The sequence below is a fragment of the Folsomia candida genome, unplaced genomic scaffold, assembly GCF_002217175.1.
Source record: "Folsomia candida strain VU population unplaced genomic scaffold, ASM221717v1 Fcan01_Sc014, whole genome shotgun sequence".
NCBI lineage: Eukaryota > Metazoa > Arthropoda > Collembola > Entomobryomorpha > Isotomidae > Folsomia > Folsomia candida.
This window is the reverse complement of record NW_019091206.1, coordinates 1,216,855-1,240,070: the sequence shown is the minus strand read 5'-3', so window position 1 is coordinate 1,240,070 and position 23,216 is coordinate 1,216,855. Positions and strand designations below refer to the sequence as shown.

The following is a 23,216-nucleotide window of genomic DNA, read 5'->3' as shown; positions in this document are numbered from 1 at the left end:
AAAAGTTTGACTAATTTTTACACCGATTCTGAAAATTTTGATGTTCAGTGCAACTTTGAAGTTGGACAGATGTATTGGTTTGACGTGATTGATCGTCTACTAGTTTTTGAAGTCACTTATGTTATGCACTTTATCCGATGCGGTCGATGCCATTTAACAACTATGTACATGGAATAGGGGATTTGCAAAAATTTCATAACTAGAATTCATCTCATGGCAAAAAAAATGATAAATTTTTACACCGATTTTGAAAATTGTGACGTTTAGTGTGACGTTTAGTGCTTTTTTTTCAAAAAACAAAAGATGTGTCGGATTCCGTGAAGAAGTACATAATTTATCGTCTACTTGTTCCAAGTGAGAAGTACTTATATGGAAAACAGAATTAGCAAAAATTCTCATTGCATAACTCAAATTCGTCTCATGGCAAAAAAGAACATGACAAATTTCACCAAAAGCAAAGCAAAAAAATTCAACTAATTTTTACACCGATTCAGAAAATTATGACGTTCAGTGTTAATTTGAAGTTATGTAGATCTTCTGGAACCAATTCAGCAATTTATCGTCTAATCGTTTCAAGCATCTTACAAGGGACAATCACGACCTGTCGTTTGAGTTCAGGGTACCCACTATGTTTTTTAGAATCTACTAGGACCCCAGATGAAGAATTCATTCATATTTCCGTGTAAAACTCATATTTGGCGCCATGGCGTGGCGCCAAATTCGCCAAATTTGACGGTTTTTCATGTTAAACCCGCCATAACTTTTGAAATCCTGGACGGATTTTCAAAATTTTTGTTCAACTTACATATTCTATGAAATTTTTTTCAAAATTATCACTTTTAACTTTTTGCAAAATTTCGAAATTTCGGGTTCGTCGAAAAAATGCTAAAAATATCTCAAAAATCTCAAAAATTTTTTTATTTTTATTTTTTTCTCTAAAATTTCGACTTTTCTGATCATTTTAAGCATAAAATTTTTAAAATCCGACATAAACTGCAAAAGTTATGGGGGTTTGAAATTGGTCGAAAATGCAAATTTTTAAGTTTGGCGCCACGCCATTGGGCCAAATATGAGTTTTACACGGAAATATGAATGAATCCTTCATCAGGGGTCCTAGTAGATTCTAAAAAACATAATGGGTACGCTGAACTCAAACCACAGGTCGTGAGTGTCCCTTGTTAGATCACAACTTGCTGCGCCATCATTTTGCACAACTGTTTAAACAAATATGCAAATGCAAATGGTGTAAACTCATCCTTGGTAATATTTACCGATTTAATGCCCTTGTTCCCATGACCTACTTATTTACGTCGTGTATGTAAATACAAATTGTGTGCAAAAGACACTTTCACCCAATTCCAATGACAAGTTTGGTACACACGTGGTCATACTTGGTGGTGCTAGGAAAATGATAAAGTTTCCAAATTTTGTCTGCCTGCCGTAACAATGTCTCCTCATCAATTTTCGTTTCCGGGAAACTTTCTGGCACCCGTCAATCCAATCAAGGGAAGAGACGAGAACTGTTGTAAAGTAGACCACGTGGAAAACCACAATGAGTTTTAAAGTTTCCTAAATTCACTCATCTTCCCGTAAATAATTTACATGAATACACGGAATATAATGCTTCCTGAAATAATGTTGGGATTAAGCTAACGAATGACGCATCACCAAAAGAGTCAAAATCAACACATTTTTAAGCATTTCTTGGCTCTGGAAACTTATTTTAAAATTCTGGACGACAAATTTGTAGTTAGTGAGTTAATTAATGGAATGGCGTTGAGTTTTTTGAGCCAGTTTCGACCAGTTCCAATTTTCCTGAAGGCTTCTTAAGCTTGAGATCTCCTCCTTCAAAATGTTTCAAAATCTGGAGTGTATATTTTGAAAAATTGGCAACGACCTGCTATGCAAATTTGTCGTCCAGAATTTTAAAATAAATTCCCAGAGCGGAGAAATAATTAAAAATGTGCAGATTTTGAAGACTATAGTCATCGAGTCGTACATCCGTTTAAAATCAATTCTACTTAAAATATCTGGTCCTCCACCAAGATTTTGCATACATATTCGCAAAAAGTCTCATCTCATATTTACATAAAACATCTTGCATTCATGTAAATCTGAGCAAATCCTCTTACTTTTGGTATCCTATCCCCCCCAAAAAAACATGATATTACTAAAAAAACTTTCTTTTCCAACTCCGGAGAAAGTATTTTCTAACATAATAAAAAGTTTTTTTACCTGTTTATTTCCTTCCCCATTCATAAAACTTTCTCTCTTTAGTACGCCACAGATTTGTTTCTTTTGTGTCGTCGTGATTTGTAAAGTTTGCGACGTCCTCCCACGAACGAGGAGGAAGCCTTTCACCACGAGATCTCGTTACTAATCAGATCCTATTATGTGCAAATATTGCTCATGCCTCATCCATATCCAGCGGCCGCGGAAGCGTGAGGGGACAGAGGGGCAATGTCCCATACCATCATAACTGTTCACAAATTTAGTTTTCATTCAAAAGTGAGTCATCCCAATTTCTGATTGAACATTTTCATTCACATTCAGTCATTCTCATTCAAATTCATTTCATTTCACTTCATCTGACTTCATTTCTTACTTCGCATCATGTATTAAGCATAGGGTGAAAAATGAAAGAGTGAAAAATCCTTTCATTCACAGTCATTCATCTGAAATGACGGAATATTTCACTCATTTTCATTCAAATCACAGGAAATTCATTTTCATTCACCATCATAATCACTCAAATGAATGAAAGTGAACAGGTATGGTCCCCACGGTTGCATGTCCGCATCTGAATCTCCCCATGTTATATAAACGCCTCCCTTCTCGCTATAATGGCGCTGATAACGCTAATAATAATGCTACAATGGCAATGTCCCCGATATCCCCACAGCTTCCGCGGCCACTGTCCATATCGCGTTACTTTTACGCAATACGTACTAACTAACCACCGCACGAAGTATTCAATAAACAAATTTTTACCTTGACAGGTTCATCGAACTTGGTAAAAATATCTTTCCAGGAAATCTAAATGTGCCCAAGAAACTTGTCCTGTTTTCTTCCCAAATTATTACTAAACTTACTACCTTGTTACACAATTTAATTACGAAATAATTTTCTTGGAAAGCTAAATATATCCAGAGTCATCATTAAATGTACGACATGCATCCTTTCTTACAAAATTTTTGCCAAATTATTACACAAGAATTTTCCTGGGAATCTAAATGTGCCCAAAAACCTTGTATTATTCTCTTAATTATCATCTAACTTATTATATTTTCTTACAAAATATTTTGGCTAAGATTACAAAATAAATTTCCTGGAAATCTAAATTTTTCCCAAACTTTTTTCCCTAAATTATTTATCATAAAACTTATTTGCTACTTTGTTGCAAAATTTTCGCTAATCAAATTCCAAAATAATTTTCCCAGAAATCTAAATATATCCGAAATTTATACTATTTTCTCTTCTCCAAATTGAATTATACATACGGGTGTTGACGGATGAACTTACTACTTTATTGCAAAATTTTTGCTAATAAAATTCCAAAATAATTTTCCCAGAAACCTAAATATTTCCAAATTGAATAACAGGTCGTTGACGGATGGGAATTGAACGGCGAGGTGTTTCCGAGCCCACTGGACCACGAGAAGGACACGGCCTCGCGATTCCAGGACGTCTGCATCGACTCCTCCTCCCCCTCCCAACAGCTCCAGAGAACTTTCACCTCCTCACAAAATGCGGCCCTGATCCAGTACCGCGTCCCGGCGTACGGACAAGGCTTCTCCATCAGGGTTCGACACGTGCAAAATCCAACCCGTAAATAAATTACTTTAAAATTCCCATAATTTTTTATTCAAAATCGTCAAATTTATCACATTTTTAATCATTTCTCCCCTCTGGGAATTTATTTTAAAATTTTGAACGACAAGTTCGTAGTCAGTGAGTTGATTAACGGAATGGCGTTGAGTTTTTTGAGCCAGTTTCGATGAGTTTCAATTTTTCTGAAGGCTTCTTAAACTTGAGATTTCCTCTTTCAAAAAGTGTCAAAATCTGGAGTGTATATTTTTGAAAAATTGGTAACAACCTGCTCTACAAATTTGCTTGTCAGAATTTTAAAATAAATTCCAATAACTGAGAAATCCTTAAAAATGTAATGGTTTTGTCATACGTTAAGTTGGGACAATTGAGGACAACGTTTGAGAAATAAATCTGTATCACTCGTCAAAATCTAGAGTGTATATTTTTTTTAAATTGGGAACGACCTATTCTACATATTTGCCGTCCAAAATTTTGAAATAAGTTCCCAGAGAGGAGAAATGACTAAAAATGTGACGATTTTGGTCAATCATCAAGTTTAATGGGTCACAAATCTAACCGAGTTTTTCCCTGCAGCGTGCAACATCCTGGTGCAAGATTTGGAGGCGGTGTACAAGCTGGAGAACTTTGGGAGACGGTCGAACTGTTCGCTGACGACGCTGTTTGACGCCAAGGTGCGCGTGCTGTGGATGAGCGCGGGCGAGATGGCGACCACCTCTCAAGTAAAGTACCCTTCCCCGCACAGGAGGGTTGTCTCTTCTGCCCGCTACCATAAGGTATATTACACCGCATTAGGAAATGGTCCCCCCCTTTGACCTCGTGACCCCCCACAAATGCGCGTCCCTTGAGAAAAATACCACCCCTGACCTCGTGACCCCATTTTAACCCCCACATATGCGCGACCCTTAAGAGAAATATGAAAAGTGTTGGCATGATAGATTCTTCCAGGAAAAGCTGCAGAATGGATTTGAACTGTCCACGAACCTCTCTCCGTTTGTAATATACCTTAAAAATGCGATGATGGACATCCTCTATTTTTTACAATTTTTGCAAATGCATGCGCTCCTTAAAATATTTATGTATGACAATTTCTGCATGTTTTTCTCATTGAACCAATTTGCACGTGAATTCACAAAAGTTGGAGGGTGTGATTGATTGTAACTTGTACAAATGACAAATTTTACCAGAAACAAAACCAACAGGTTGTAAAAAAAGGTTGACTAATTTTGACACCGATTCTGAAAATTTTTATGTTCGATGTGTTGTTTAACATATTAAGATTATCCAACTATTGACAAATAATTTGTAAATAATAATCTTCATAGTTTTGTCACCAATTTTACAGACCGTTAGAAATTTTTTCCGAATTGTCGTATCACACAAATTTCACAAAATTGTACACCGATTTTCGAAATTGGGACTTTCAATGGAGGTCTCCCGATCCGATTTTGAGCAAATTAGTGGAAATCCATCACAAATTTAATTAGCATGAAATTTGCGAAAGACGCGATCTCCCAATTGGCACGTTTGGCAGAGATATTTGCATCCGAAGAGGAGAAAACGCACAGTAAATTTGGAAAGTATAAAATTTGTCGACTTTTCTCCTCTTCGGATGCAAATATCTCACTAATTCCATCCGAATAATTGTTTGTTACTTCATTTTGGGGAGGAAATTTGTACCCGAAGAGGAGATAGTAAATTTCCAGTAAATTTGAAAAAGTGTAAAATTTTGGCAAATTTGCGACATTTAAATTATATCCATATTTGCACGGGTTTCTCTCTACCATAATTTGCACGTGGACTGGTTGCCCACAGTTTTATGGAGAATACGAAATAATTAAGCCTCAAACATACCCCCGATTTCCCACAAACTAAACTTTCACTCTTCCCTTTACGACGATGACGTGGGGGAAAAGCGCACCGTGGGAGTTTAGGTGTCAGAATTCAGTAGTTCAGAATTTACATCTAATAAACCACAAACCTGGTTTAGTTAGGATTCACTTGTTGGTTTATTTACTCACTTGTGTTGCAAACCGTGTAACACGACACGAGATAATAATCACATCATAAATCTCCCCGTGCCCACATTCATCACGAAATTGCGTCCTCCTCCTCCTCTAAATATGTGGGTTTTTTGGTCCACGTCCACGTCCACCTAGTAATAATCCGACGCCTTGATGTCACCACGTTTCGTGTCGCGTCACGTCATGTGACGCAAATGAGAGTGAAAGTTCTCACATTTTGGGGGGCAATTTATCTCCATCAAACATGCTTGATTAAAAGGACATCGTTTTTTATATGTATGCATGCACATCTGCCAAGCAAATCCGACTCCAGTGTTTCGGGTGAAAGTACTTAAGCATTTGCAAGAAATGACGGGAAGAAAGTGGTTTTTTGTAGGGACATGTTTTGACCTGGGAGAAATGCAAGGCTTAAAACCTACTCCAAGCAACTTTGTGGGGCCTTTTAAGATGGCATTAATGTCATCTTGGTAGTCAATGGCAACACATTTGGGTGGAAAAGACCCCCACCGGCCAACCACTTGAGCGATCATGCCCATCTCCGAACTCATCCTTACTTTTTACCCGAAGATGAAGCATGCAAAATTTCAAGTCGATAGCTTTTGTTTAAAGAGAGTTATCGTGCCTACAGACGGACGGACAGACAGACATCTTGACAAATCTATAAGGCCATCTTAAAAGGCCTAAAAAACGACGCCCCGACTCTAAACTTCATGCGGCGCACATTTCTTATAGTTTCGTGCACCTCGCATTTATTGCTTTTTTTCGGTGCAAAAAAATGTAGCAAACTTGCAAAAAAAAACGCGGAAAAGTAACCACTTGGAAGAAATAAGGGGGAGAAAGTGGTATTTTTCAGCCTAGTTTGACCTGCAAGAAAGGCAATAAGAGCGTAAGAAACCACTTTCCACCGCTGTAAGTTCTTCATACGGCGCGTGGCTGATGGCTAGATGCGCATTTTTCTTGCAGTTTTTTTGCACCAGGTGCAGAATTACAGCATACCAAAAAAGCTTCGGAATCAGAGATTAACGTGTTATATGCACCTCAATTACTCTCGTTTCAAAAGCTTATTTAGGAAGTTTCCGAATTTTCTAAAAAAAATTGGTTGGACTTTTCTTGTTCAGAAAATTCTGTAGAATTTATTGACCCTAAAATCTCAGTACCCCCCAAAAGTGGACTTGGCCCCTTTGCCAATTGACACAAAATGGAGAAGGCCCTTTTGGCAATTGCAAAAAATGTACCAAACCCTGTCCTCCTCATTAAGAAGAAGGGAAACGGCGTCCCCCTTAAAAAACCAGACCAAACCGACATTTCATTCACGACATATTACGCAACTCGGAAACTTAAGTTGTTAGTTATCCTTCCCCTTAAAATCATCTGCATTCGTCTCATACAGTGGATCATAATCAGGCTCGTAAAAATAAACATAAACATGAAAACGATACGATTCTTGTGACGCTGGCCGCGTAACCGTAATCAAGTTGACATTTACATTTAGTCGCTTCTTCAATCGGATCGAGTGACGGGGGGAGAATGACATTTGGTTAATTTTGATAGTGTGCAGATGTCAAGAAGATGTAGTAAAAAACGCCATTTTGACTATTGCATGATCCAAAATTAGATTAAATTCAAATCCAATCATACTAAAATCAAGATCTGTTTTTCTTGATTGCTAATTTTTGATGCACTTCATTTAATTAATTTTGGTGTAGCATGAAAAACTAAACTAACCTTTTCTCCATCAAATAAATCACGCTTTTCAGCTTTTATTCCTTCTTCTTCTTCAAGTTCTACACTAATATTTACACATCACTTCTTCTCAAAAATCTAAATGTTTCCGATTTTTGTGTAAAGATTGCCATTTTTTAACATTTGGGGTGTTTTGTTTCGTAATTTTTTGCAGTGTGAGAAGATGGGATTGGAGGATTACATCCAAATTGGTGGTTCTTCTGGATTGGACACTTCTAAAATGGAATTAATCGACGAGTTTTGCGGTCATCAGAACCATCCAAGTAAGAGCTTTTTATTTTTTTATACACCCACGACGAGTGTGATTCAGTGGCCGCGGAACGTGTGGGGACATCGGGGGACATAAAAGTGGTACGATAAAGGAGGGAGGGGTTTATATGTATAAGATGCATTGGGGATATTGTTCCTCTGTCCACGCTCCACACCCTTCCGCGGCCACTGGTCGTGAATCAGTGAGTAAGGTACAGATAAGTACACCTACATGGTCCTGAGCAGTGGCCGCGGAAGCTGTGGGGACATCTGGGGACGTTAACATTGTAGAATAGTGGAAGGAGGGAATTATATAAGATGACGGGGACATCGAATAATCGTAGGGACATTGTCCCTCTGTCCCCACCCACGCTTCCTCACCTTTCCGCGGCCACTGGTGTCATTCCCCACAATTGCCACGCAATATTGCTAAGCTTGCCTCCAAGGAGAGATAAATTCCCAACTTGATATCCTTTCCGTGTCGAATTAACCCGTCTCTCTCTCCCACCGAGTGAAAGATGTCAAACACCCTTCTGTAACATAATAAGGGCTGAATTTCGATACGCATCCTTCGGGAATTTGCGACCGAGTGGGCTGAAGTAGTTTATAGATGCACGTGATTTCAAATTATGTGGAGAAAATGAAACAAAATTGCGTATGTAAATCTCTCCTATAAATTTTCGTAGTTGAAAATGATGCTTAAAAACATTTACACCCACAAAAATTAACCATTTACAAGATGCACATTGAAATTTGACCCTTGTTGTGGGCAAGCCACTCTCTCAAGTGAAACCCAAACGTTCCGCAACTTTCTCTTTAATCCGACCCAATTTAGATATATTACCAGCTCCTTATTAAAATGAGGGAATAAACAGAGCGGTCATAGTCTCAAATGATGCTAAATTTCGAAAATTGGCCATTTACTAGATGCACATTGAAATTTGACCCTTATTACGTGCAACACAATTCCTCTTTCTAGAGTGGAACACAAACCTACCACAACTTTCTCCTCCTTAATCCGACCCAATTTATTGTCCCAGCTCGGTTTTCCCTTTCTTATTAAAGTGGTCGAATGAATGTGGGTGGGTGAAAGAAGTAAATCATCCAACCTGCTTCGGATTAGGGTATTCCTCCGACCCAGGGTTTTATTGGGTTGCGTTTTTTTGGGGTTTTTTTTGGGGGTTTTAATGGGGTTCAAATGAATAAAACCTGTTGGGGTTTACAAGGTTAAGTGGGTTTTATTTGGGTTTTAACTTTTATCTTAAACTACTTTCTAATAGTTTAAAACATCTCTTATGAGTTCTTACATGGCAGCTAAAGCAGTTATTTTCGTTAATATGCAATTTTTGAAATGTATTCTTGAAGTGGATTTGTATGAATTAAATTTTAAACAGTTGCGAAAAATTTTTGTGGAGTGTATTGCTTAGTAAAACCCAAAAACTCCATTAAAACCCATGGGTCCTTATTTTTTAATTAAAACTCTGCGTTTTTTCGAACCATGCTGCGGATTACTAACGATAAGATTGCTGTCTCGGTTTAAAAAATGCTCATTCTTCTTCTTTCTCCTACAGGAGGCGGATACACGACGGTGTTTTGTGGCATGACGACCCTGCGTCTGGTCTCGAGTGGGAAATATTACAACAAAATCATCGCGGAAGTGAGACGGGCGGAGATTGACGATTTAGAAAATGCCAGCTTCATCTGCGACATAGCTTAACCTTTTTTCCTTCTTCCTTCCGGGGAGACAGAAGATTATCGTTTGGCCGGACTTGTTTTATTCCTCGTAATGAAGCTGACATGTGATAACCTTAAAGCATTAGTAGCGGCGTAGTTCCTATTAGAATTCAGATTTATTTAATTACACATACTAGAAAATTGTACCCTCAATTTATTTTATTTAGTGGGACAGCTTATGTATGTAACCAAATTTAGGAGTGCATGTGCATCTCAGCACTTAATTAAATTTGACCGTTTGTGATAATTGTTCACATATTTTTCTCACACATTAAACATTTACCATTTATGGTTTCCTAATTTTGTGGAAATGTGTACATATTTCAACTTTTGAGTCTGTGGTTCTGAAATAATTTGATTAAACATTTATTTTCAGCTGTAATTTAATCGGCGAAATTGTGAACGCCAAAATAAAAATTAATCTGAATCACTTAAAACTCGGGTAAGGGGTCCCCACCATTTTGGAAAATTGTTGCATAAAAAAGTAAAAGTTGACTTTTTGTCACTGGTAGTAAATAATTAACTAATTATTTAATTAAGTAGTGTAGTAAAATTACTGTAAAGCAAGCGGGTTTATTTAGCTTGTAAATAAATATTTTAATTAAGAAGTTTATGATCTTTACATTTTAGTCTGGTTAGTTCTTATCCCTTGAAATTATAGCGTAATTTTTACTCTAGTATTATTATTCATACAGATTAAGTAAACTTTAAGGTGCTGAAAAACTAAATTAGAATACCTTTGGAAAAAGGTGTACTTATTAATTGCATGTTTTTTTCTTGAGCACTTATTTCAAACGCTATACATACTTACGTAGCTACATAAACTTGTAGAAATTAGTTAGAAACTAGTTATTTCCTAGAAAAATTAGTAAACTTTGTCCGAATGAATGAATGTCGGAGTATTTATTGTACAAAGTAAACCTGTCAGTGAGTGAGTGATTAGTGATTATCATCTCAAGTACTTATCCATCATCCATAATACATAAAATGTGTATGTACTCGTATCTAGTTTCAGAAAAAGTTACTCCTACATACATACGTCGTATTAAGTAATATCAAAGCAAATTACCATTAAATTTGCAACACAATATGTCCAGTTTAAGAGAATGAGATAACTTCTATGTTGCCCTCTGTACATATATCCATACAGAAATTCCTCTTCTTCATATGACCCAAATTTGTAAGCCAACTTGAGTAAATAAGGAGGTTTAGCAAAAGTCTAGAAAAATCACCTATTATTCTCACGTCATAAAAATTATGTACCTATGTACATCTAATCCAGATGATATTGTATCAAAAATTATCTACACAGATGGTTATTGTATCGATTAAATATTAATTAGTAATTAGTTTACAAATCAATTATTTACATGACTTGCATGCCCATCATGGGAAATACAAAACAATGTCAAAATGAAAATTGAACGAATTGGAGTTGATTGATGGACTTTAAGAAATTTGCGAAATATTAAAGCGTAAAGGGGGTCGGGATTGTAAAAAGTGGGGATTTTAAGAGTATCATAATATATAAATGTAAATAAATACTTTGTGAGAAGAATCAAGAAATAAATTACAATTGGGAGTATGTAGTTTAATACAGCAGCTATTAAGGAACGATTCATTTAATTACATATGCAAATTCATAACAGAGCAGGAATATTTTCAAATTTTGACTTTTCATTAATCAATATAATAAATTTCCGAAAAAAAACTGGGACAAAATGCAGCTATTAAGGAACGATTCATTTAATTACATATGCAAATTCATAAAACGGAGCAGGAATTATTTCAAATTTTGTCTTTACATTAATCAATATAATAAAATTCCGAAAAAACTGGGAGAAAATGCAGCATTTTAGTTTAATTTAAATTAAAATTTTCCAAAATATATTAGTTGCAATGGAAGTTTAATGGAAACTATTTTTTAGAAATTCCACCATCGTTTCCTAACTTTGGGTTAAATATACCCATTGGACGCATTTTCTCCATTTTCCACGGATATGGACCTCATCTCAGAAATTTACTAGGCGTAAAAATTTCCATGTAAAATGTATGTATTAGTAATGAAATGTATTAGTTGTCGTTGAACTCTCGCAGTTTAAGGAAAATTATTTTTAGACTCCATCATCGTTTCCTAACTTTGGCTTGAAACCACACATCAGAAGCACGTTTTCTGTTACATAATTTTCAAAAAAACATAAAAATACGCTCAAAATAAGGTAGTAATGAATCATTACCACGCGGAATGACTATGTGGCTCTACCACGTCAGTTACGACTTGTCGTAGAAATGGTAATAATAAGTTCAGGGAAATTCAAATTTAATACATAATAGTATTCACTTCCTTAATATTTGGTAATGAATTTGAATTTCCCTGAACTTATTATTACCATTTCTACGACAAATCGTAACCCACGTGGTAGAGCCACATAGTCATTCCGCGTGGTAATGATTCATTACTACCTTATTTTGAGTGTATATTAATTACTATTCTAAATGAAAATTAGATTGTCATTGATCCATTTTCATTTAAGGAACGATTCGTTTAAATAATTACATATGCAAATTCATACTTAAAATAGTTTTCATTTCGCTCTTCATTCATGAACATAATAAAATTCCTTAAAAACTGGAAGAAAATACAACTATTACATAACTAACGATTCATTTAATTATGCAGAAAATTCATAGAATAATTTTAATTTCGACTTTTCATTCATCAATGTAATACGTAAAATTCCCGAAAAAATTGTGAGAAAATTCAGCTACATATTAACTAACAACGAATTATGCAGCAAATTCATAGGTACATAAAATAATTTTCATTTCGAATTTTCATTAACAAAATTCCTGGACAACTTTCACCTACACAAACTTGAAGAGAATATGAAGAATTTGGAATTTCTGAACTTGCTGATAAATCGAAGGTTATGTCCAGAAGAAGTAACCTTTCGTTGTCCTTTCAATTTCAATGTCCTCCCGAATTCCTCGACATGTCTCTGGGTCGAAATATTTCACAATTTACATTTTCCAGCCAAAACAACACCCACGATTTCATAATTGTAAATATTTTCGGGACTTTGGGACAATGCAAATTCCACAGAAATCGATCGATATTGCTCCGAAAACCTTGTGTAGAAACATTCTCCTAATCAATTTTATCGACACTATTAAACAAGACAACGCGAAATATTTATGCATATTCACGACCTTCGTAACTGTGTATTCGTATAAAATATTCGCCGGTTTACAAAGGGTTCACGTGAAGGACCTTCATACATAATACTTTTTTAAAGAAATTTTCGTAAACAATTCAATCCATTTGTTTTTTCATTGGTAACCCTGCTGCTCGAAATATCCTGACTTTTAATTCCAATTAAATTCTAATTCTAATTAAACTCTGTAATTCTATTTAATTTGATTACAAAATATTTCCATGAAAGAAAAAGACGCATTAAACTTGCGTTAGTTAGTATATTTAAGATGCATGAAATTTTTGAAAATATCGTTACTCTATTTATTTATGCATTTACCACATTTGTGTAAATATCTATGTACACGGGTGACGTGAAGAAAACCGTGATTGACGCGTAAAATATTTTTTTAATGCCCATGCTAAGCGACTTTAATGAGAAATTCTGAAATATCAGATTTCCAACTTTATCAACAGATTTCCAACTTTATCAACAGATTTCCAACTTTATCAACAGATTAGTAGATTGATGGATTTTCTATTTTTTATCAAAAAGTCGAGAACTTGGGTTACTGCGATTATTTATTTATCTGCTCATATATACATATTTCTAATGAAAAATCGTGACTTTAATCTCAAATTTCTCAAATTCAATTCAAGGGACAGAGATTCTTCCTCGATGCTTCTGAAGGAGTGGGACAAAGGGCTCACGCGAATTCGTAAATATTACTTTAATAAAGCTTCTCCACTTATGGGTAACTTGGCTGCTCGAAATATCCTAATTTTTAATTCAAATTAAATATTTTTAATTCAAATTAAATATTTTTAATTCAAATTAAATACCCACAATAATCGTTTAATTCTAATAATTCTAACTAAATTTTAGTTCTATAACTAATTTGATTGCAAATTGAATCAATGCAATTTTTTATGCAATTTTAATCGTGCAATTTTATGAATATGCTAAGCGACTTTAATAAACAATTTTGAAATGCCATATTCCCCACTACATTAAGAGATTCATTGATAGAACTGTTACTAGAGGGTTGGTTTACTGCGATTATTTATTTATCTGCTCGTACATATTTCTAATGAAAAATCATGATTTTAATCGTTTCTGAACCAATTCAAAGGACAGAGATCCTTCCTCGATGCTTCTGAAGGAGTGGGAGCTGCCCCAAAAATGCCTCAATGCCAGCGTCATCAATCGTATCCTTGCTCAAGTCAAGCACCACTTCACGCAATTGGGGACAATTTGCAGCAATATACGCCAATCCCGTGTTACTCACCTGATTCAGAAGTAATTAACAATTTAGTAAAAAAATTACGCGAAAAAGTGACGCAATTCACGTCAACCTTCGTAACTCTGTAACCTCGTAAACTTACGAAGATAAGGTTACGAACCAAACGTATGTACCTTAAATTTTCGCAAGGTTTTGTAAGTTCGGAAGCAAAAATTACCCTAAGTTCGTAAGTTTACGTGATTACGAAGGTTGACGTGAATTGCCTCAGTGTAATCTTAAATATGTAAATATTCACATTTAACTTTGACCCCGACATTTCCAAAATTTCCAAGTTTTTCATTCCCGTGAAAGAGTGGAGAATTCCCATGTCTGTAACCTCCATGGCTCCGTGAAGGCGAAGAATTCGCAAATCTGGGAAAAATTTCAACTTTTTTAGAACAATATTGTTGCCAAATTTATATAACGTAGGAGGTAGGACTCGATGACTTATGTATGGTCAAAATCAGAAAAATTTGTAACCATCTCTGGGAATTTATTTTAAAATTCTGGGCGACAAATTTGTAGAGCAAGGAGTTGCCAATTTTTAAAAAGTATACACTCCAGATTTTGACCCTTTTTGAAGGAGGAGATCTCAAATTTAGGAAGCCTTCAGAAAAATTGGAACTCGTCGAAACTGGCTCAAAAAACTCAACGCCATTTCATTAATCAACTTTCACTGACTACAAATTTGTCGTCCAGAATTTTAAAATAAATTCCCAGAGGCGAGAAATGATTAAAAATGTGCTGATTTTGAGTCCTACGTTAATTAATTTTCAATTTTAACCCACTCTGAAGGTGAAAAAGGGCATGATTTTTCTCCATTTTATTCTTCCTCCTGGATAAACTCTTCTCTTTGAGGAATTGCATCAATTTGGGTTCCACCCCCATCAAAGTGACGTCCTCAAAGTCTTTAACTTCGGAGATACAAAGCGACTCCAATTTTGGGAAAGCGTCCAAAATCCGGACAAAATCCGTCGGAGTGACCATGTCAGAGACGATGCGGAGTTCTTTCAAAAATGGGAAACATCTTTTCAATCGGGCTGGAAAAAAAAATCAGGAAATTTTCAATTTACGTAGTTTCTCACTAAAAATGGAGGTCTCCCAGCGTATGCTCTCCGATTTTGAGCAAAATAGTGTAAATCGATTACGAATTTAATAAGTGCGAAATTTGCAAAAGACGCGATCTCCCAATGGGCACGTTTTGCAGAGATACGTGCATCCGAAGAGGAGAAAACGATCAGTAAATTTGGAAATTTGCCAACTTTAGGATGTGTTTTCTCCTTGATTTTGTAAACGATTGAAATTTTAATGTTTAACGCCGTTTAAATTATTTTAAGTAAATTTGATATATTAATGTGTAAGGTAGATTGAACAGGAGATTTTTCTAAATTTGGAACGCTTGCGAAACAATTTTGGACAAAAATTCACGTCATTTTTATAAAAGTAGCTCCTTATTTTCAAGTTTTAAGTCTGTCTGGGTCCGAATTTATGCACAAAATCTATTCTTGCAAAGGACACGTTCTCCCAATGGGCACGTTTGTCAGAGATATTTACATCTGAAGAGGAGAAAATGCGTCCTGAAATGTACAAATTTTACACTTTCCAACTTTACTGCGTGTTTTCTCCTCTTCTGATGCAAATATCTCTGCCAAACGTGCCCATTGGGAGATCGTGTCTTTCGCAAATTTCATACTGATTAAATTTCTGATCGATTCCCACTAATTTGCGCAAAATCGGAGAACATACGCTGGGAGACCTCACTTGTAATTATTTTTGAAATTTTGAAAGTTTGAAATTTTAAAATTCTACCAACCTGGAAAAACTGTTCCGTAAATGACCAATTTAGTCAAGAGTCGTGGCACCTCGCCAAATATTTTGGACAGCAGAGGATTCACGTAGTTATTCTCCTTGACCCCATTGTTAACCTCAACCTCACGAGATTTCTGAAGATTGTCTAAATCTTCAACCTCAAAATTTTCAAAGTTTCCTGAATTTTCGTTATCACTTTTCACGAGGCGAAATTGAGCCCCAAGTTCATGCAGGTTTAGCAAAGCGGTGTATAAGATCGACGCCTTTTCAGAACTGTGGGGATCCTAAGGATATTAATTACGCAATTTAGATAATTACTCGAACAAGGTTAATTTTAATTAAATAATTAATTAGCAGAGAGTGGATAGGGTGTGATTTTTAATGTTAAGACCACCATGATATTTCTAAGCAGCTCAGTTCGTGTTTATTCAAATCGAATGATATTATGCATGGTGATGAGTGATATCACTACCAGTTCTGGTGGTAAGTTTTGGTTGAGTAAGTTAGGAATTACCGGGGATATGGAGGAATTGCTGAAAAGTAGGTGAGCCAAAATGATAAGACCACCTTCGAATTTTAATTCTCACTCGTTCCTCCTTTTGTTCACACGGTAAAACTAAACTAATTCCACGATAGGAAGGTGAAATCATTCAGGTACTGCAACTTGACGTCCAGGAAAAAACCGGAAGAGAGATTTCAAGACGTTTTTCCCACTCAAAAACGGCAATTCATCATTATATCTAACAAGGCGCAAATTACTGGACCAGAAAAATTGGTATATGTCCAGAAATCACACTGGACCAGACAAACGGTAAATTGTGTAATTGTAATTGTAAGTAATCGAGCAAATTCAGGTCTCATCCGCTTGTGCATAGTCGCTGGTGGTGGCTGACCGACTTATTGGTACCACTTAATGCAAGAAAAGTTCCATAAAACGAGCCGAAATGTGCTAATGGAAATTTTGTCATTTGAAATTTGCAATATTTCTCGGTTTAATGGCTATTAAACGCTAGAATACTTACAATTACAATTACACAATTTACCGTTTGTCTGGTCCAGTGTGATTTCTGGACATATACCAATTTTTCTGGTCCAGTAATTTGCGCCTTGTTAGATATAATGATGAATTGCCGTTTTTGAGTGGGAAAAACGTCTTGAAATCTCTCTTCCGGTTTTTTCCTGGACGTCAAGTTGCAGTACCTGAATGATTTCACCTTCCTATCGTGGAATTAGTTTAGTTTTACCGTGTGAACAAAAGGAGGAACGAGTGAGAATTAAAATTCGAAGGTGGTCTTATCATTTTGGCTCACCTACTTTTCAGCAATTCCTCCATATCCCCGGTAATTCCTAACTTACTCAACCAAAACTTACCACCAGAACTGGTAGTGATATCACTCATCACCATGCATAATATCATTCGATTTGAATAAACACGAACTGAGCTGCTTAGAAATATCATGGTGGTCTTAACATTAAAAATCACACCCTATAAGTTTACAAAAATATGAATTGAATATTTACGAAAAAAACGCCAAAATATTTACCAAATACATATATCCAAAAAAAATAATAATAATGTTCGCAAAATTTGAATCATTAAATATTCTAGATTTTTTCCAGTCCAATTTCTCTGAGCAAAAAATTTCGTCTCACATCTTTGAAATATTTACAAAATATATGCGTAATTTACGAAAAAAGTCAAAATATTTACTAAATTTGTTAAAAATATAAAAATAAGAATTTTCGTAAAATTTTTGAATATCATGGTCTGGATTTTTTTCGGTCCAATTTCTTTGAGTAGAAAAATTTCGACTTATATCGTTCAAGTATTTACAAAAAGTTTGTATTTTTGAAAAAAATATGGAAACGACTCGAGTATTTTTCAGATAATGGCAGAAATATTTACATGTCTGAGAACCTAGGTCTATGCAATAATATGCAGAAATATTTTGAAATTTTTCTTAGAAAGTTTGATCGTCCGTCGTCATTATATGAAAAAGTTTAAAACAAATATATATCCGCCCTCTGGTAATTAATTTAATTAATGTATTTCCGAACCTTACAAACCCAGAATGGAACACTTAACCGCTTCAGTTTTCCTCCTCGGACCAATCTCTCCACAATCCGGGTGACATGATCATACCCCAAAAATCCAAGCTCCCTCGGGTTCAAAATTGTGACCTTCTCGTCCCCATTTTTGATCACGGTAAACCCAAAATTTTCCAATTTCGGCCAGACACATGCTCCCAGTCGGGTGAAAAGTTGGCAGAATCCGTCCCCCTGGGAAAATGGGGGCAAAGTGACCTCCACTGATTCCAGTGATCTTCCGTGCGTGGTTACTATTTCGAGGAGCACGGAACTGAGGTCCGTTTCCAGTTTAGTTCTGCGGATCCGCTGAATCTGTGGATATTTTCAGGAGTGTCTCGGGTGAAAGGAAATAATTACTTGTAAGCATACCTGTTCACTTTCATTCACGTGACTGATTATGATAGAGAATGATAGTGAATGAAAATGAATTTCTTATGATTTGAATGAAAATGAGTGAAAGATTCCGTCATTTCAGATGAGTGACTGTGAATGAAAGGATTTCTCACTCATTTCATTTTTCACCAAATGCTTAATACATGGGGCGAAGTAAAAAATGAAGTCAAGTGAAGAGAAATGAAATGAATTTGAACGAAAATGACAGAATGTGAATGAAAATCTTCAGTCAGAAATCGAGATGACTGACTTTTGAATGAAAACTAAATTTTTGAACAGGTATGCTGATTTTCATAAATTCACATTTATTATGATCAAAATTTTAAAATGCTTACCTCGTGCGTTTGGCGGACCCCAATTTCCAAAACTTTTAACGCCTTCGAAACGACGAGGATGATCGTGCCAAATTCCACGAGTGACGCCAAGCTCATATTTTTTCCTTTAAGGGTCGAAATCCCTCCGGTTTCCGAACCTTTCTCGCCACCCCGACTTTTCCAAATGATTTTAGACTTCTTTACAACGCACGAGTGGAACTCGACGGTTCGCAGGGTGCCAGACGCACAGGTGGTCAGCCATCTAAAAATTGTATATGATCAAAATTAACGTAGGACTCGATGACTTATCTATCACCATCAACATTGTAAAAATCTGCACATTTTTAAACATTTCTCAGCTCTGGGAATGTATTTTAAATTTCTGAACGACAAATTTGTAGTCGGTGAGTTGATTGATGGAATGGCGTTGAGTTTTTGAGCCAGTTTCGACGGGTTCCAATTTTTCTGAAGGTTTCCTAAACTTGAGATCTTCTTCAAAAAGTGTCAAAATCTGGAGTGTATATTTCTTTAAAAAATTGGCAATTTCATGCTCTACAAATTAGTCGTCCAGAATTTAAAAATAAATTCCCAGAGGCGAGAAATGCTTAAAAATGTGCTGATTTTGACCATTTTGGTGATTAGTCATACATTAAATTATTTTCCATAAAACTTGCATATTTTTTACGAACTTGAGAAAACAATCCTTGCTGAGCTCCACATTTGTCACGGTGAGACTTGTAACGCGACAAAATAGAGGTGAAAATTGTCCAATTTTTCGCTCTTTGTTATTATTCATGGCATCCTGGTGGAGTTTATTGACCAAATATTTCTGATGATAAACCGATTGGGTTTCGATACAGGGGAAAAATGAAGTTTTGACGTGACGCCATTTCACCTGAGAGTTATAAATTGACACCAAAATTATGCATGACCTTTTGACCTCATGGTATCCTCAGTGGCCGCGGTAGTGTGTGGGGACAGAGGGACAATGACCCCAAGGATAATCGATATCCGCATCATCTGCCCGTGTTCTATAAACACGTCTATTCCCTTTTCTAACAATTTAATTTACAATTTTAATATTCCCAGATGTCCCCACGGCTTCCGCGGCCACTGGTTTTCATAATTTTATAAATCTGCGGTTTTCATAAGTGACCACGGAAGCCTGGGGACAGATGGACAATGTTTTCACGATTATTTGAAGTCCAAATCATCTCCCCATGTTATGTAAACGTCTCCCTCCCTACAATGTTTATGTCCCCAGATGTCCCCACACCTTCCGCGGACACTGGCAATCTTATTTAAAAAACCTGCGTGTTACAACGTTCCACCAGATCGAGGGACTGGTTCAGTCGGAACACGGTCCTATCCAAGAGCACTGCCGGCGATCCCGTGGTCATCCCCTGATTCCAAGAGTGGCACACTAATCGACACCTCAACAATGTTCCGTGGTCCAAATAGTTGCCGAGAGATTGCAAAAATTGTACCTGCGGGAGCCAACACAGTTTTTCGCAATTAAAAACCAAACGTGGTCAAAATATCAGTATTTTGAGCTCAGTTCGTCCCAGGGTTTGGATTTCCGGGGGTGTTACACCCACAAAAAGACGAAAATCTACGTGGAGAACACAGCAGTCGTAGGAAAATACAGATTTTCTGAATAAATTAACTTTTTATCGCTGCAAAAATACTTTTTTTGAAATATTTTTTGAAAATCGTGAAAAAAGTGCATTCTGACAGCGACAAAAAGTCAATTTCTTAACAAAACTCGTATTTTTGACCGACTGCTGTCTTCTCCACGTAGATTTCCGTCTTTTTGTGGTTATTTCAGCGTTGGAAATCCAAACCCTGGGAAGAACGGAACTCAAATTTTGGCAAAATATGTTCCCCATTAAAAATCCAGTAGAAAAATTTAAATCGTATGTACCGGAACATTTCCAAAGTCCATGCGAGCCTCGGCCGTCCTCGCTCTGAGTTCCGGGCTGAGGTCGACAGCCGGCGAGGACTTTGCCCGATGTGCCACCGAGCGTGGCGTGGAGTACAAGATTTCCAACTTTTTCTCATTGTCTGGAGAATTCAAGACTCTCTGTTTCCGGATGAAGCACAAGTTGTCGAAAATTCGGCGGATGCTTTCATACCTTATTTGTATATCAACCAGAAATAAAATAACCCACTTATCGGAGGATTCATCGCCAAAATCCACACATTTTTAATCATTTCTCTGCCCTGGGAATTTATTTTAAAATTCTGAAGGACAAATTTGTAGTCAGTGAGTTGATTAATGGAATGGCGTCGAGTTTTTTGAGCCAGTTTCGATGAGCTCCAATTTTTCTGAAAGTTTCTTAAACTTGAGATCTCCTCCTTCAAAAAGTGTCAAAATCTGAAGTGTACATTTCTATAAAAAATTGCCAACGAATTTCTCTACAAATTTGTCTTCCAGAACTTTAAAATAAATTCCCAGAGGCGAGAAATGATTAAAAATGTGATGACTTTGATCATTTTACGAATGAGTAATAGATTAATTAAATTTATTTATGTCCAGTTTTAAATTGGCATCCTACATACCTTTCCTCACTTTCGTCCGGCTCCTCAAACCTGTTGCGCCCAATTTCTGGACGAATTTCGCAGATTGCAAAGTACTCGTCGAGGTGTAGACTCATTTCGCAAAGAATTTTGGAATCGTATAAACATGAAATTTGAAAATGCACATTTGCCTGAAGTGCATGCACCTGCTAATTTACTGATAACTTTTGTCTGGATTCTTTCATGCTTTGTGGCGCGTCTGTGTTTTTTTACGTGAGTTTGTAGCCATGCACGCACGATTGCTTGACCTTAAGTATCTAGGTAACGCGTCTCCTTTAACGGTTGCGACAAATGGTCGAGTTGCAAATAAAATAATTATTTTTAAAATCATTGGTGTCTGAAGTCCATCGCACAGACACCAACTACTTTGACCTTTAATAACTTTTGAATGGGCAAACATAGAGATTTAATTCTGAAAGATGAAATCATCGTAATTTTTTGATTGATTTTTTAAGCTAAAAATCTCGAGGGTATTATGTCTAATAGTAAACTTGAAATTTCCAATGTGCAGCCTTTATTTAGCCCGAGTCAGGCGTTGCGGTTGTCGGTCAAAACGACCATTGACTGGTGGAGTGGCATATTTTTGAAAAATCTGTATGGATTAGTCCCTACGGTCTCACCCGTTGTCAAAATTTCAATTTCCTACGACAAATTTGGGACTTTTCTATGACATTTGAAATTTTTTCAGTCCCTAACCACTTAAAAGACCCCCACCGACCTAACCGATCATGCCCATCTTTGAACTCATCCTTACTTTTGACCCGAAGATGAACTTCGCAAAATTTCGGGCGCTATCTTGTGTTTAAAGAGAGTTATCGTGCACACAGACAGGCATCTTGAAAAATATATAAGCCCATCTGAAAAGGCCTAAAAATTAGATTTCCCATTGTAATATAACCCATGTATTACATATATTTTAGCAACTTTTATTTTTTGAAATCTGCAGTGCAGACCAGTGTTCACTCTCTGCCCGGACTGCTGAACCTCTGATCGGACCAGCAGGTTGAGAAGTCCGAGCAGAGAGTGAAGGCTGGTGCAGACTCCATTGGTCCGAGTCAGGGATTCTGTCCCTGACTCGGTGAGTCCGAGCTCACTTCTATTTTCTTCGAATTCACCGACATAATAATATTACCAACCTCTGTGGTGCGGATGGTTAAATGTTTATTAGATATTTTCTATTATTTGGTATTCTATATAACTTCATATTCTTTAATGAGAAGCCATAAAGCATCACCGTGCCGGATTTCATGTTTTTAAAGCAATTTCTAGTCGGCGTGGGTCACCTCATAGGGTCCCTCAAGATAAAAATTCTACCAATGTCATTTCATATTCTTCCATTAGGACAAATAAGCAAAAGCAACATGTCTACCAAATTTCAGCCCGATATGACCATTTTGAAAAACCAGTATGGGTCACTCTATAGGGTCCCTCAAGATGAAAATTTTTCCAACTTAAATTCATTTTTTTCTATTAGAAGTCATTAGCTACCTCTGTACCAAATTTCGGTTTTCTACGACAAGTTTGAAATTTCGAAATTTTACCCCACCTACTCACATGACCCTCACCGGTCAACCACTTGACCGATTTCGTCCGTCTTCGAACTCGTTTCCTAACTTGTCCAATATGTACACACATGGTAAAAATTTCAAGTCAATCGGTCAGCTCGTTAAAGAGTTATCGAAAGACAGACGGACGGACGGACATGACGTTTCCATAAGCCCTGCCTCGGGCTAATAAAAATGTAAATTTATTTTGTAACTCGGCCATTTGTCGTAACCTTATAGACTGATAAAGTGTCAAATAATCTTGCCATGCACGATTGATTGACTTTAAGAAGTATCTAGGCAACGTTAGTCTCCCTTAATTTGCATTTTTTTCGGGAAATTTTAGCGAGAAATATGCAAATTCTATGATGAAACATGAATTCTATGAAATGTGAATTTTTATAAAAGGGAAGATGAAAAAGACACCAAGTTTC

The 23,216-nt window shown here is 36.3% G+C and overlaps 2 protein-coding genes across 3 annotated transcripts in view; one reads left to right on the top strand and one right to left on the bottom strand.

Moving 5' to 3' along the window:
* Positions 1 to 11,180, top strand: part of LOC110856073 (corticotropin-releasing factor-binding protein) — a 33,023-nt gene extending 21,843 nt beyond the window's left edge. The window contains exons 4-7 of one of the 2 annotated variants that reach the window (XM_035856693.1): positions 3,603 to 3,828; positions 4,405 to 4,550; positions 7,750 to 7,858; positions 9,416 to 11,180. In XM_035856693.1, the coding sequence (XP_035712586.1) occupies positions 3,603 to 3,828; positions 4,405 to 4,550; positions 7,750 to 7,858; positions 9,416 to 9,561 (627 nt within the window). In that variant the 3' untranslated portion in view covers positions 9,562 to 11,180. Of the gene's footprint in view, positions 1 to 3,602; positions 3,829 to 4,404; positions 4,605 to 7,749; positions 7,859 to 9,415 lie in introns of both variants that reach the window. The other variant, XM_022104514.2, reaches the window with a different exon arrangement.
* Positions 11,181 to 13,852: 2,672 nt separating this feature from the next.
* Positions 13,853 to 22,019, bottom strand: LOC118437612. Its single transcript, XM_035856782.1, has 10 exons — positions 21,221 to 22,019; positions 20,583 to 20,793; positions 19,969 to 20,145; positions 19,348 to 19,553; positions 18,680 to 18,920; positions 17,922 to 18,263; positions 15,868 to 16,147; positions 14,843 to 15,094; positions 14,311 to 14,426; positions 13,853 to 14,060 (listed from the first exon to the last, which is right to left on the bottom strand). Exons 1-10 carry the CDS (start codon positions 21,313 to 21,315, stop codon positions 13,899 to 13,901), a joined length of 2,082 nt encoding a protein of 693 aa, XP_035712675.1. The 5' UTR covers positions 21,316 to 22,019; the 3' UTR covers positions 13,853 to 13,898.
* Between the last annotated feature and the right edge of the window lie 1,197 nt (positions 22,020 to 23,216).